Source organism: Hyla sarda, chromosome 8 (genome assembly GCF_029499605.1).
Source record: "Hyla sarda isolate aHylSar1 chromosome 8, aHylSar1.hap1, whole genome shotgun sequence".
Lineage (NCBI taxonomy): Eukaryota > Metazoa > Chordata > Amphibia > Anura > Hylidae > Hyla > Hyla sarda.
In genome coordinates, this window is record NC_079196.1 from 206,933,932 (window position 1) to 206,948,233 (window position 14,302).

The 14,302-nt window shown below is 43.0% G+C and overlaps 1 protein-coding gene across 5 annotated transcripts in view; it reads right to left on the bottom strand.

Moving 5' to 3' along the window:
- The window catches only part of CLUAP1 (clusterin associated protein 1), a 103,055-nt gene that overhangs the window by 55,641 nt on the left and 33,112 nt on the right, over positions 1-14,302 (bottom strand). For all 5 annotated transcript variants that reach the window (XM_056536044.1, XM_056536045.1, XM_056536043.1 and 2 more), the window contains exons 4-5: positions 6,290-6,469; positions 3,425-3,520 (exon numbers count right to left, since the gene is read on the bottom strand). In XM_056536044.1, coding sequence (XP_056392019.1) covers positions 3,425-3,520; positions 6,290-6,469 — 276 coding nt within the window. The remainder of the gene's footprint in view (positions 1-3,424; positions 3,521-6,289; positions 6,470-14,302) is intronic.

The window sequence follows — 14,302 nt, forward strand, 5'->3', positions numbered from 1 at the left end:
TCACGAGCCTCCAGCGCTGAACCAGACACTCTAAACGAACGTCAGGTGCCGCACGGAGATCGCAGGGGTCCCCAGCGATTGGACCCCGCGATCAGACATCTTATCCCCTATCTTTTGGATAGGGATAAGATGTCTAGGGGCAGAGTACCCCTTTAAGGCTGTCACCAGGCAATCTCTGGGTGTGCAGATATAAGTGCATGAAGTGTAAGGGAAGCTAATGATTGTAAGTTGTTGAGCAGACTGTGATAGTTGGGGAGACCGTTCAAGGAATGTAGTAGACCTGCCTGTAAAGATGTGTTTTTAGGGCTTCCTTAGAACCGTGGACGTTGTGTTCGGGATATTGCAATGCAGAAAAATGGTGCGGTACAGGCAAAGTCAATTCTAATATTTTAATAGAAGTATTGCCCCCTGCATGCTTTGCTTCACATGGTGAAGATCAGCAGCCTGAATATCTTACAGACCTCCAGTGGTTTCTTGACTCTCTTTAGGGCTGTCCAATTACATTCTAAAGAATGGGGGGGGGGGGTGGTGTCTTGATGCTCGGGACTGTGAGCAATGTAATCCATTACAGTTAGGACTGGCTCATTATCTGCACTCAGTAATGAGTTGGTGGTGGCGGCATCATGGCCGTCTGTGTGAGCATCGCGCCTCCTATTACGGGCTCAGAAATCTAATTATACCCACAATTGTCACTAAGGACCGAGGGGTAAATCTGTGTCACCTCCGCAGGTTCCATAAAAAAGGGTGATTATGATTAACCTTTCTCCTGCTGAAATGTGTTCTTTCTAACCCCCCAAAGAAATACAATTATGTTTTATGAGTAAAGGAAAACAGAAGTGTAAATGTACACAGACCTGTTACATTAAATCCATCTGCTTAATATTCTGTAGGTTGAACATAGAATGTGTCATCAGATAAGAACCATTCGGCTATATTCTGTATACTATGAATAGTCCCTGCCCCTATCTTATAGGAAAGATAACCTTATGCCTATCCCTATCTTATATGATGGATAGTCTTATACCTATCCCTATCTTATATGATGGATAGCCTTATACCTATCCCTATCTTATATGATGGATAGCCTTATACCTATCCCTATCCTATATGAAGGATAGCCTTATGCCTATCCCTATCTTATATGAAGGATAGCCTTATGCCTATCCCTATCCTATATGAAGGATAGCCTTATCCCTATCTCTATCTTATATGAAGGATAGCCTTATGCCTATCCCTATCTTATATGAAGGATAGCCTTATGCCTATCCCTATCTTATATGAAGGATAGCCTTATGCCTATTCCTATCTTATATAAAGGATAGCCTTATACCTATCCCTATCTTATATGATGGATAGCCTTATGCCTATCCCTATCCTATATGAAGGATAACCTTATCCCTATCTCTATCTTATATGAAGGATAGTCTTATGCCTCTCCCTATCTTATATGAAGGATAGCCTTATGCCTATCCCTATCCTATATGAAGGATAGCCTTATCCCTATCTCTATCTTATATGAAGGATAGCCTTATGCCTATTCCTATCTTATATAAAGGATAGCCTTATACCTATCTCTATCTTATATGATGGATAGCCTTATACCTATCCCCATCTTATATGAAGGATAGCCTTATGTCTATCCCTATCTTATATGAAGGATAGCCTTATACCTATCCCCATCTTTATATGAACGACAGGGTGGGCTTCTGGTTCAGGAATTGATCGTCGCTGACCGGGATAAGGACACCAACAGGTAGTATACCTTAAAGGAGGGATTTATTGTAGATTATGCAACGCGCTTCACCTCGCATGCGTGGCTTCCTCAGGCAGGAAGGCAAGGAAAGCCTTATGCCTACCCCTATGTTATATGAAGGATAACATTGTGCCTATCTTATTTGAAGAAGGATAGCCTTATCCCTTTCTCTATCTTATATGAAGGATAGCCTTATGCCTATCCCATACATGCTTAAATTCCTTCACTGTATTTGCAGTTATCACTTCTGCAGGAAGGCTATTCCATGCATCCACTACTCTCTCAGTAAAGTAATATTTCCTGATATTACTGCAGAAACCTTTACCCTAATATAAAACTTGTGAGAGTTTTTCTTCTATTAAATCTCCTCTCCTCCTTTACCGTGTTGATTCCCTTTATGTATATAAAAGTTTCTATCATATCCCCTCTCCCTGTCTCTCCTTTCTTCTATACATGTTAAGGTTCTTTAACCTTTCCTGGTAAGTTCTGCTAATACCTCTCCCTATAGACCATTGAGCACGCCCCTCTCTACTGCTAATACCTCTCCCTATACACCCAAGCATTCTGCTAGCATTTCCTGCTGTTCCATTACATTGTCTGCCTACATTTAAATGGGCACTGTCATTAATACTAATTTTTGTTATTGCACTCCTTATGGTAAATAAAAAATCTTTGTACCTTGTTTAAAAAAGTGAAGTTTTCTATGTTTTATTTGTGTTCAAAAAGCTGCCTCTAGATGTCTCCCTACTTGTCCAGAGCCCCCCCCCCCCCCCCATCTCTTGCACAGACTTTGGACTCCTGCTGGCCTGGCAGAAGTCCAAAATCAGGAAATGAAGTCTGGAGTGCTGAGGAGGGTGTGTGCAGCCTTAGTCAATCATAGCTCATCTCACACTGGACTGCTCTGGACTGTGTGTAGCAGAGTGACGGAGGAAGTTCTCCCCTGTATGGCTTCAGATTATGTCACGCCTGCTGGGGAACGCCCCTTCCCAGTCTGTGAATCTGACTGAGACTGAGCAGAAAATACAGAGCAATATCAAGGTAGAAAACTAAAAAAAATTATAAAAATAAAGGCAGGGGGTGGTTTATCATGATGGGGGCAGTGAACTGGGAGGATTATAACATTTAACAAGATCATGACAGGTACTCTTTAAGTAATAATGACCCCTGAATCCCTTTTCACAGATAATGAGGTAAGGACTATCACCGAATTTATATTTTGCCCTTGGGTTTTGAATCCACTCTGGTTTCACCAATATGGGGATTATGTCACCTATTCTGGGTGCTGTGACATGGGGATTCTCCTTTCTCAAGATCCACAACTCTCTGCAGGGGTAAGAGAGTGAATATCAGGGAATCCCTTATAGTTTGCATCCTGATCTACAAAAACAACAAACAGACTCATCTTTCTATGGGGGAGATTTATCAAAACCTGTCCAGGACAAAAGTTGCTGAGTTGCCCATAGCAACCAATCAGATCGCTTCTTTCATTTTTCAGAGGCTTTTCAAAAATGAAAGAAGTGATCTGATTGGTTGCTATGGGCAACTGGTCAACTTTTCCTCTTGACAGGTTTTGATAAATCTCCCCCTATGACTGTAACATAACCAGCTTTTAAATTTCTGACATGTTGATAAATCTGCCCCATGGTCTATATGAAAGGGTTCATTACTTACTCTCAGATCAGCTTCCTTCCCTAAGATATCAAACAACAAAGCTCCCTTTGAGGTGATTTCAGACGCGAGTTGTCTGGCCATCTTCAAGTCAGTAATCTGAAGAAAAAAAAGCAACATGCAGAGAGAAGTGTGACTATAAACGTCTGGAATAAACACCAACAGCGCTTAACATGTGGGCACAATAAGGAGATGGGGGTAACATTAACTGATCACTTGCCGCACAGCCATGTAATGGAGTTTTCCTGTCTTTAAAGGGGTTATCCAGGGGGAAAAAAACTTTTTTTTATATATATATCAACTGGCTCCAGAAAGTTAAACAGATTTGTAAATTTCTTCTATTAAAAAATCTTAACCCTTTCAGTACTTATGAGCTGCTGAAGTTGAGTTGTTATTTTCTGTCTAAGTCCTCTCTGATGACACGTGTCTCGGGAACCGCCCTGTTTAGAAGCAAATCCCCATAGCAAACCTCTTCTACTCTGTGCAGTTCCCGAGACAAGCAGAGATGTCAGCAGAGAGCACTGTTGCCAGACAGAAAACAACAACTCAACTTCAGCAGCTGATAATTATTGAAAGGGTTAAGATTTTTTTAATAGAAGTAATTTACAAATCTGTTTTACTTTCTGGAGCCAGTTGATATATAAAAAAATAAAAAAAATAAAAATAAAGTTTTTTTCCTGGAATACCCCTTTAAGAAATGTCAAAAGTTTTGATCAATCAGGGTCTCAATGCTGAGACCCCCCCCCCCCCCCCCCCCTGATCATTAGAACTAGTGGGAAGAAGCAGCTGGTAGCACACTTCCCCCTCACACACAGCTATGTCCCATTATGTCTATGGCAGTGTTTCCCAACCAGGGTGCCTCCAGCTGTTGCAAAACTACAACTCCCAGCGTGCCAAGTTTGCCGTTGGCTGTTCGGGCATGCTGGGAGTTGTAGTATTGCAACAGCTGGAGCCACCCTGGTTGGGAAACACTGGTCCACTAAAGCTGGATTGAGACTGCTGTGAACCAAGGAGAGAAGTGTGCTATCGGGAGCTTCTCCAAACTCGTTCTAATGATCTCGTGTCTCGGTGCAGGGACCTCAACCGATCAAAAACTTTTTTAACATCTTAACGTCTTAAGTTTTTGTTTTTAACTCAATTACTTTTTTTTATCCTTCTTGCAGAATCTACCCAACTTGGTTTGGTGTACCAGAGGAAACACTGCAGATTTTCCTCTCATAAATCCAGACAGAAAACCTGCAGCATATTTGCCTCATTGGTGAGTCGCAGAATAGGTGATGACTGTTGGATCAACAACTAGGACCGCACCAATCACAAAAACAGTTTTTTTTTTTTGTTGTTGAATGAAGCAGCTACAGCTTCATTATTGGCTATGGGCTTGGTTTTGTTTTTCAACAGCCGCTCCATTCACCAGGGAAGGGTTTCGCAACCAGTGTGTCTCCAGCCAAAGGCTGCCCGGCATGCTGACAAGCAGAGATGTCAGCAGATAGCACTGTTGCCAGACAGAAAACAACAACTCAACTTCAGCAGCTGATAATTATTGAAAGGATTAAGATTTTTTTAATAGAAGTACCGTATTTATCGGCGTATAACACGCACTTTTTAGGCTAAAATTTTTAGCCTAAAGTTTATGTGAGTGTTATACGCCGATACACCCCCAGGAAAGGCAGGGGGAGAGAGGCCGTCGCTGCCCGCTTCTCTCCCCCTGCCTTTCCTGGGGTCTAGAGCTCTGCTGCCGGCCCTTCTCTCCCCCTGGCTATTGGCGCCGCTGCCCGTTCTGTCCCCCTGACTATCGGTGCCGGCGCCCCATTGCCGGTGCCGATAGCCAAGGGGAGAGAAGCGGCACCGACAGCAAGGGGGAGAGAAAGGGCAGCGGCACCCATTGCCGGCGCCGCTGCCCCGTTGCCTCCCCCCATCCCCGGTGGCATAATTACCTGGGTCAGGTCCGCGCTGCTGCAGGCCTCCGGCGTGCGTCCCCGGCGTCGTTGCTATGCGCTGCACGGCGCGGCGCATGACGTCAGTGCCGGCACCGATAGTCAGGGGGACAGAACGGGCAGCGGCGCCGATAGCCAGGGGGAGAGAAGGGCCGGCAGCAGAGCTCTAGACCCCAGGAAAGGCAGGGGGAGAGAAGCGGGCAGCGACGGCCTCTCTCCCCCTGCCTTTCCTGGGGGTATATCGGGGTATACACGCGCACACACGCACCCTCATTTTACCATGGATATTTGGGTAAAAAACTTTTTTTACCCAAATATCCTTGGTAAAATGAGGGTGCGTGTTATAGGCCGGTGCGTGGTATACCCCGATAAATACGGTAAATTACAAATCTGTTTTACTTTCTGGAGCCAGTTGATAGATTATATATATATATATATATATATATATATATATATATATATATATATATATATAAAAGTATTTTTCCTGGAATACCCCTTTAAGAAATGTCAAAAGTTTTGATCAATCAGGGTCTCAATGCTGAGACCCCCCCCTGATCATTAGAACTAGTGGGAAGAAGCCCCTGGTAGCACACTTCCCCCTCACACACAGCTATTTCCATCTGTCCCATTATGTCTATGGCAGTGTTTCCCAACCAGGGTGCCTCCAGCTGTTGCAAAATTACAACTCCCAGCATGCCCGAACAGCCAACGGCTGTTCGGGCATGCTGGGAGTTGTAGTTTTTCAACAGCTGGAGGCACTCTAGTTGGGAAACATTGTACCAAGAGGACATGGGGCTCCTATTCTCATTCATGGTTGGGGTCCCAGTGGTCAGATCTCCACTAGTCAGACTCTCATCACTTATCCTGCTGAAATATGACAATGTTAAAAGGGGTTGTCACCCCCCAAAGTAGACATTTTTCCAATACTCACTTTAGTTCCCAAATCAAACTTAAACGTGGACGTGTCCTCATCCCCAACCTGAACGTTATCAACGCTTTTGGTTTTCATGGCATTGTACAGCACTGTGGTGATTTTCAGCAGCTCCTTTACAGAATAGCCGTCCGCCTGATACAACTTCTTGGTGTTCAGCTTGATGTGAGCTTTAGTGGCCTGGAATAAGGTGAAAAGCAAAGTCAACCTCATTGCAGATTATAGCTACTTCTCTAATTAGGGCTGATGCATGTGGCTGTATCGTGTGTTATGGCACTTACAGAATTTTGAAGGACCCTACTGCAACTCTGCAAGACTCCAATGTTATGCAGGTGACAACTTTTAAGTAGACTATAAAGTAAGCTTCCTCTAGTGGTCTCTGCAGACAGCCTGCATGTCATTTTATTTAACTGTATAGCCAAGCAGGGGATTTGGAGCTTTGTGTCAGGAAAAGAGAGCTCAGACTGCTTTAAAAATCTATTAAGAAATTAGCACATAAAGTTCAAGCTATTTTGGACACTGCACTTTGCATAAGTAGTAAATATAATAAACTTTGTAGTAATATCTCATAGTAAATATATGTTATTTGTAGAGTATCTTAAAAAAAAAAAAAAAAACTTATTTTTCCGCTAACCAGGCTCATTTCCTCCTCCTACCTCCAAAACATATCACTGACACTGCAAACCTGGCTTAAAACAGATCAACTCACTGAGGGATCAGATTACAGCTGTCCAAAGTTTATAGTGGCTGGGAAGAAGAGTCAGCTGGAATGTGAGACATAGAAAAAAAAAAAACACTTAAAGAAGCTGCTGATAAGCTTCAGTTAGTGTTATATCCTACCCCAACACAGGATTCACTGCTTAGGCCTCATTCACACCTGCATTGGAATTGGTTCACTACAGAGAGTCGAACAGTTGCACAACAGATCCCGACGGACCCCATGGACTTTAATGGGGTCCACTGGATTTCCATCTGGCATTTGTTTGTTTGCGCTCAGGGCTTAAAACGTGACTACTTACCCGTCACCACCTTACCATAACACATAAATATCATATACATAATAAGCGGCTGAAGTGCGCCATAACCGCGAACGAGGGCACCCCTATAGAGGGCATAACTTATAGTAGAAATAGAAAAGGGAGGGATGGGTGGGTGCACGAATGCAAGACACGCCCCGAGGAAGGGGATTGTGGGCATTATATAGGCCCACACCCCTCCCACAAACACAGTCCTGCGGGCTTAACCACTTGTGCTTAGGGCTTAAAATGTGACTACTTACCTGTAACCACCTTACCATAACACATAAATACCATATATACATAATAAGCGGCTGAAGTGCGCCATAACCGCGAACGAGGGTTAGTGTATCCTTGAGGAAAAATTCTTACACTACTTGATGGTAGCACTACTCAAACCCTGTGAAGCCATCTAGTCTGTATACCTGAATACTAAACTATGCTAACATGACCAAAGGAAGCCATAGACCAGACATAACTTGTAAAACCATTGTGCCCACAAATGCGACAAGTCTTACGCAACCATCATGCCTGTAGTCATGACAGGACATAGCATAATCATCTTGCCTGTAGTTGTGACAGGACATTGCACAATCATCGTGCCTGTAGTCGTGACAGGACATAGCATAACCATCATGCCTGTAGTTGTGACAGGACAATGCGTAACCATCATGCCTGTAGTCGTGACAGGACATAGCATAAACATCATGCCTGTAGTTGTGACAGGACAATGCGTAACCATCATGCCTGTAGTCGTGACAGGACATAGCATAACCATCTTGCCTGTATTTGTGACAAGACATTGCGTAACCATCATGCCTGTAGTTGTGACAAGACATTGCGTAACCATCATGCCTGTAGTCGTTACAGGACATTGCATACCAATCGTGCCTGTAGTCATGAGAGGACATTGCGTAACCATTGTGCCTGTAGTCGTCACAGGACTTTGTAAGTATCATACCCGTAGTCATGATGGTTGCCTAAATATCATGTAAAGTGCCTATTTACAGCAGTCATATAGTGACCACTCTATCCATGCCAAGCGTGTGTATTTGGAAAATAAAACAGCTAATGCGACAGCTAAAAGACATTACCTGATAATAAGCAGCAAACCGAACTGACTATGGCGACAGCTTGAAAGGCGTGACAAACCTAAAGCGTGCAAAACTTACTAGTGATGATCTTCATGTGAATCTGAAAACACAACCTGAGTACATGAAAAATAGTGGCACCGTACCATAGCAACCTGAAAAAACATGGCCGACCTTAACCCTAAGCCTAAGAAAACACGACAACATGGAATACATGAGGAAACAACTGTAGTAATGACAACAGCCTAAAACCTAGCAACCTAAACATATGAAACGTACCAATGCCACCTGCCCTGTGCTGCTATATAAAATAAATATATAACAACATCTACCCAGCATACATATGATAGGAACGCATACCTTGCACCTGTATGATGGCATGACGCAAATAAATACATACATTAGTGATGACACTGTGTACTTCGCCTGCATGTGATCCAGCAACATGTACGTAGATGGTAGAGAAGCGTATGCATTGTGTCTCTGCTATAGTGACATATGCTTAGTATATGTGCTTATAGTGACGTGTATATGGAATGAAGCTATAGTAAGGGATGCAATGGTATCTATGCCATTGTAAGTATACATCGTGTATGAGCTATGATGACTCCTATGACCAAGCGGTGTACACTCTCCACCCGTAGGCTCGGTAACCCGATTGGGCCAGCAAGAGGTTGCTCCATCAGTAATTAGCTAGCCTCCTTAGCTGTTGCCACAAAAAGAACTCCCCTTCTGCGCAAGTTCTCCACGATTTTAGCAATTGTCCACATGTGCTATGAAGAGACACTGCCTCTGTCCGAAGCCCTTGACGGAGTCTCTGAAATCGCCAAAGCCTCATCAATATCTGAAGCACGAGACATGCTGACCGACAACCTGTTACTGACTTTAGTAAATTCAAAAGCAACGTCACCAAGAGCCATGCCCTGAAAGAAATGAACTGATGATTACTAACATATAACGTATTGTAAACTTATGTATGAATTAAAGTTGCGTAAAGAAACTACCCTCATCAGAAATGAGACTAAAACAGGACCGTGACTGAAGTTGAGAGTTCCATGCTAGGATGGAGTAAAACAAGTAATTTTTGCCTGGAACGAGTGTAGAGTAGAATTTTTTTTTTTTTATTATTATTATTATTATTATTAATTAGTTAATATAATTTTTTATTCTTTATTTAATATCAATGCAAAAGCAATGAACCTGTCGAAATGTATGAGATATTGCTCTGACGATGTGACCGTAAAAATATGATGCAAGTAACTTCCACCTGAAGACGTGTCAGTCATGATGGGCAAGTCACTGATACTACGATTGCGTGAGCGATATTGCTCTGAAGATGTGTAACATAGTAACATAGTTCATAAGGCTGAAAAAAGACCAGAGTCCATCCAGTTCAACCCACATCCCCAATGAGTTGATCCAGGGGAAGGCAAAAAAAAAAAAACACCATACCAGAGGCAAAAATTCCTTCCCTACTCCAATATGGCAGTCATAATAAATCTCTGGATCAACATTCTGTTCCTAAATATCTAGAATCCATAACCATCAATGTTATTATTCTCCAAAAATGCATCCAAACCCCTTTTGAACTCTTTTACAGAGTTCCACATGACCACCTCCTCCGGGAGAGAATTCCACAGTCTCACTGCTCTTACAGTAAAGAACCCCCGTCTGTGCTGGTGTAGAAACCTTCTTTCCTCTAGACGTAGAGGATGCCCCCTTGTTATAGATACAGTCCTGGGTATAAATAGATCATGGAGAGATCTCTGTACTGTCCCCTGATATATTTATACATAGTTATTAGGTCTCCTCTAAGCCTTCTTTTTTCTAAACTAAATAACCCCAATTCTTTCTGGGTACTGTAGTCCTCCCATTCCCCGTATTACCCTGGTTGCCCGTCTTTGAATCCTCTCCAGCTCCACTATATCTTTCTTGTACACTGGTGCCCAGTACTGTATACAGTATTCTATGTGTGGTCTGACCAGTACTGTACACAGTATTCTATGTGTGGTCTGACCAGCACTGTACACAGTATTCTATGTGTGGCCTGACCAGTACTGTACACAGTATTCTATGTGTGGTCTGACTAGTGATTTGTTCAGCAGTAGAATTATTTCCTTGTCGTGGGCATCTATGCCCCCAATGATTTTATTTGCCTTGGCAGCAGCTGCCCAACACTGGTCACTACAGCTAAGTTTGCTATTAACTAAGACCCCTAAGTCCTTTTCCACATCAGTCGTCCCAAGTGTTCTACCATTTAATACATAATCCCAGCCCAGATTTTTCCTTACATTTATCAGTGTTGAACCTCATCTGCCACTTCTCAGCCCAAACCTCCAACCTATCCAGATCCATTTGTAACAGTGCATTGTCCTCTATTGTGTTTACCGCTTTACAGAGTTTAGTATCATCTTCAAAGATTGCTACTTTATTATTCAACCCCTCTACAAGGACATTAATAAATATATTAATAGAACAGGACCATAGACGGACCCCTGTGGTACCCCACTAGTAACACTCACCCAATCAGAATAAGTACCATTAATAACCACCCTCTGTTTCCTATTTCTGAGCCAGTTACTTACCCACTTACACACATTCTTCCCCAGCCCCATCCTTCTAATTTTATGCACCAACCTTTTATGTGGCACCGTATCAAATGCTTTGGAAAAATCCAGATATATATGACATCCAGCGATTGCCCCTGGTCCAGTCTGGAGTGCACCTCCTCATAAAAGCTGTTCAGGTTAGTTTGACAGGACCGATCCCTCATAAAGCCATGCTGATATGGTGTCATAGATTTATTTTTATCAAGATATTCCAAAATAGCATCTCTTAGAAAACCCTAAAACAATTTACAAACAACAGAGGTTAAACTTAACAGGCCTATAATTCCAGGGGTCACCTTTTGTCCCCTTTTTAAATATTGGTACCACATTTGCCATGCGCCAGTCCTGGGGAACAGTCCCTGTTACTATAGAGTCCCTGAATATTAAAAATAGAGGTCTGCCTATTACATTACTTAATTCCTTTAGAACACGGGGGTGAATGCCATCTGGACCTGGTGATATGTCTATTTAGATTTTTTTGTAGGCGGCACTGTACTTCTTCCTGGGTTAGGACAGGTGACCTGTACTTCTTCCCGGGTTAGACACGTGACCTGTACTGGAGAGTTTACCTTATCTCGCTGTATTTCACCTGGCATTTCATTTTCCTCGGTGAATACAGTGGAGAAAAATTTGTTTAATATATTTGCTTTTTCCTGATCCGCGTCTATAATTTCTTCCTCATCATTTTTTTAAAGGGCCTACACTTTCATTTTTGACCTTTTGGCTATTTATATAGTAAGAACATTTTGGAGTTAGTTTTACTTTCTTTGGCAATGAGTCTTTCTGTCTGTATTTTTGCGGCTTTTATCTGTTTTTTACATATTTTACATTTTTCTCTATAGCTTTTTATTGCTTCTTCACTGCCATCCTGTTTTAGTAGTTTAAATGCTTTATTTTTGTCATTTATTGCCCCCTTAGCATTTTTATTCATCCATATTGGTTTTCTTTGATTTCTGACCCTTTTATTCCCATAGGGTATATACATCTTAGTGAGAATTTAAGATATTCCTAAAAGTCTCCTATTTAGTGTCAGTATTCATATTTTTGAGGACATTATCCCATTTTATATTGTTAAAGGGGTACTCCGCCCCTAGACATCTTATCCCCTATCCAAAGGATAGGGGATAAGATGTCAGATCGCCGGGGTCTCGCTGCTGGGGACCCCGGGATCGCTGCTGCAGCACCCCGCTATCATTACTGCGCAGAGCGAGATCGCTCTGCACGTAATGACGGGCAATACAGGGGCCGGAGCATCGCGACGTCACGACTCCGCCCCTCGTGACGTCACGGCCCGCCCCCGTAAATACAGGTCTATGGGAGGGGGCGTGGCGGTCGCCACGCCCCCTGCCATAGACTTGCATTAAGGGGACGGGCCGTGATGTCATGAGGGGCAGAGCCATGACGTCACGCTGCTCCGGCCCCTGTATCGCCCGTCATTACGTGCAGAGCGAACTCGCTCTGTGCAGTAATGATGGCAGGGTGCCACAGTGGCAATCCCCGGGGTCCCCAGCAGCGGGACCCCGGCGATCTAACATCTTATCCCCTATCCTTTGGATAGGGGATAAGATGCCAGGGGCGGAGTACCCCTTTAAGGGCTTCTCTGAGTTGACTGAACTTTGCTTTCTTAAAGTTGATTGTTTTTGTGGCCCCTCGAGAGATTCCCTTATTGAAGAACAAGTTGTAATGTATTATATTATGATCACTATTTCCTAGGTGTCCTTCTACTTGCACATCAGAAAATAAATATATAAATAAAAAAAATACAGAAGCTCTCAATGCTTAGTCACAGTACTTCTTACAGTATTCCCTTAAATTTTAAATCCCTCTAACTTTTATACTTACACTCACTTGTATACTTCCCACTCTTGTATACAAACACACAATCACTAGCTCAGACAATCGCTAGATATACTTGGTTTTATAGTTACCAAATAGCGCCTCTCTCTTCACAGCCTGGAAGTGAATGCATCATATTGTTACTGCATATTGTCAGTAACAATATGATGCAATTAAGTTCCAGCTGAAGATGTGTCAGGTACTTCTACTACAACTAGGTAAACGATATTGCTCTGAAGGCGTGTCAGTAACAAAATGGTGCCAAGGACTCCCTCCTGAATGCGTGTTTGGTATGAAAGTTTGAATAACTTATAGCGTCAATAAGTATGTATTATTGCTCTGAAACTTGTCAGTAACTATGTGACGTAAAAAACAACCACATGGGTGCGTGTTTGATATGATGAGAGATATTAATGCTGCCGATGGAACGATAGATATTGATCGACTGTGGTGAACATTGATAAATGTGATGATACCTGATGACAACTACAGTGATGGACTGCATAGCAACAACACAATAATTATGTATATATATTATAATTTTTTTTTGGACTTCGTGCATAACAACAACACACTAATTGTGACATCATGTGATATGTTATGCAAGTGCAGGCTGACCTGCTATCACAGCGTACCTGTAGCCAGACCCCCACTATGTGCAGGTGCAGGACAGAGGCAGTGAAACCTCCACCTACCGCCTCCGGCCCACACCAAGCTCCAATCCGACTGCAGCTCCAGTCCCGCTGCAACCCAGATTGGAGCGGAGCTGAAAGAGGGCTGACCCGGCGCCACAGTTGAAAGTAGTGCGGCAAACAAACATAACAAGTATAAACGATTATGTAACGTTTGCCAGTGCAGTGGCTAGCCAGCGCTGAATTGCCCGTGTGAGCAGTATTAACCCCCCCCCCGATCACCGCACTTAAACATGACAGAATACAGTAAAGCCACGGCGGGCAGACAAAAGCCATGGCAGGCTAAAATAAACCAAGCAGTTACCCCGTATTATCGGGCTCCTGGCACTCACATATCCTGGCCGACTGGACAATTTTGTTGTACCAAACACAAAGACCTCCTCTCCTCTGAGCTAGTAGCAGTGCTTCTTGTAACAGAGAACAGTATGACTGCAAGAAACGCTCCAAAGAAGGGGATTGTGGGCATTATATAGGCCCACGCTCCTCCCACAGTCCTGCAGGCTTAAAGGGGTATTCCAGGCCAAAACTTTTTTTTTTATATATCAACTGGCTCTGGAAAGTTAAACAGATTTGTAAATTACTTCTATTAAAAAATCTTAATCCTTCCAATAGTTATTAGCTTCTGAAGTTGAATTGTTGTTTTCTGTCTAACTGCTCTCTGATGACTCACGTCCCGGGAGCTGTGCAGTTCCTATGAGGATATTCTCCCATCATGCACAGCTCCCGGGACGTGACATCATTGAGCAGTTAGACAGAAAACTTCAGAAGC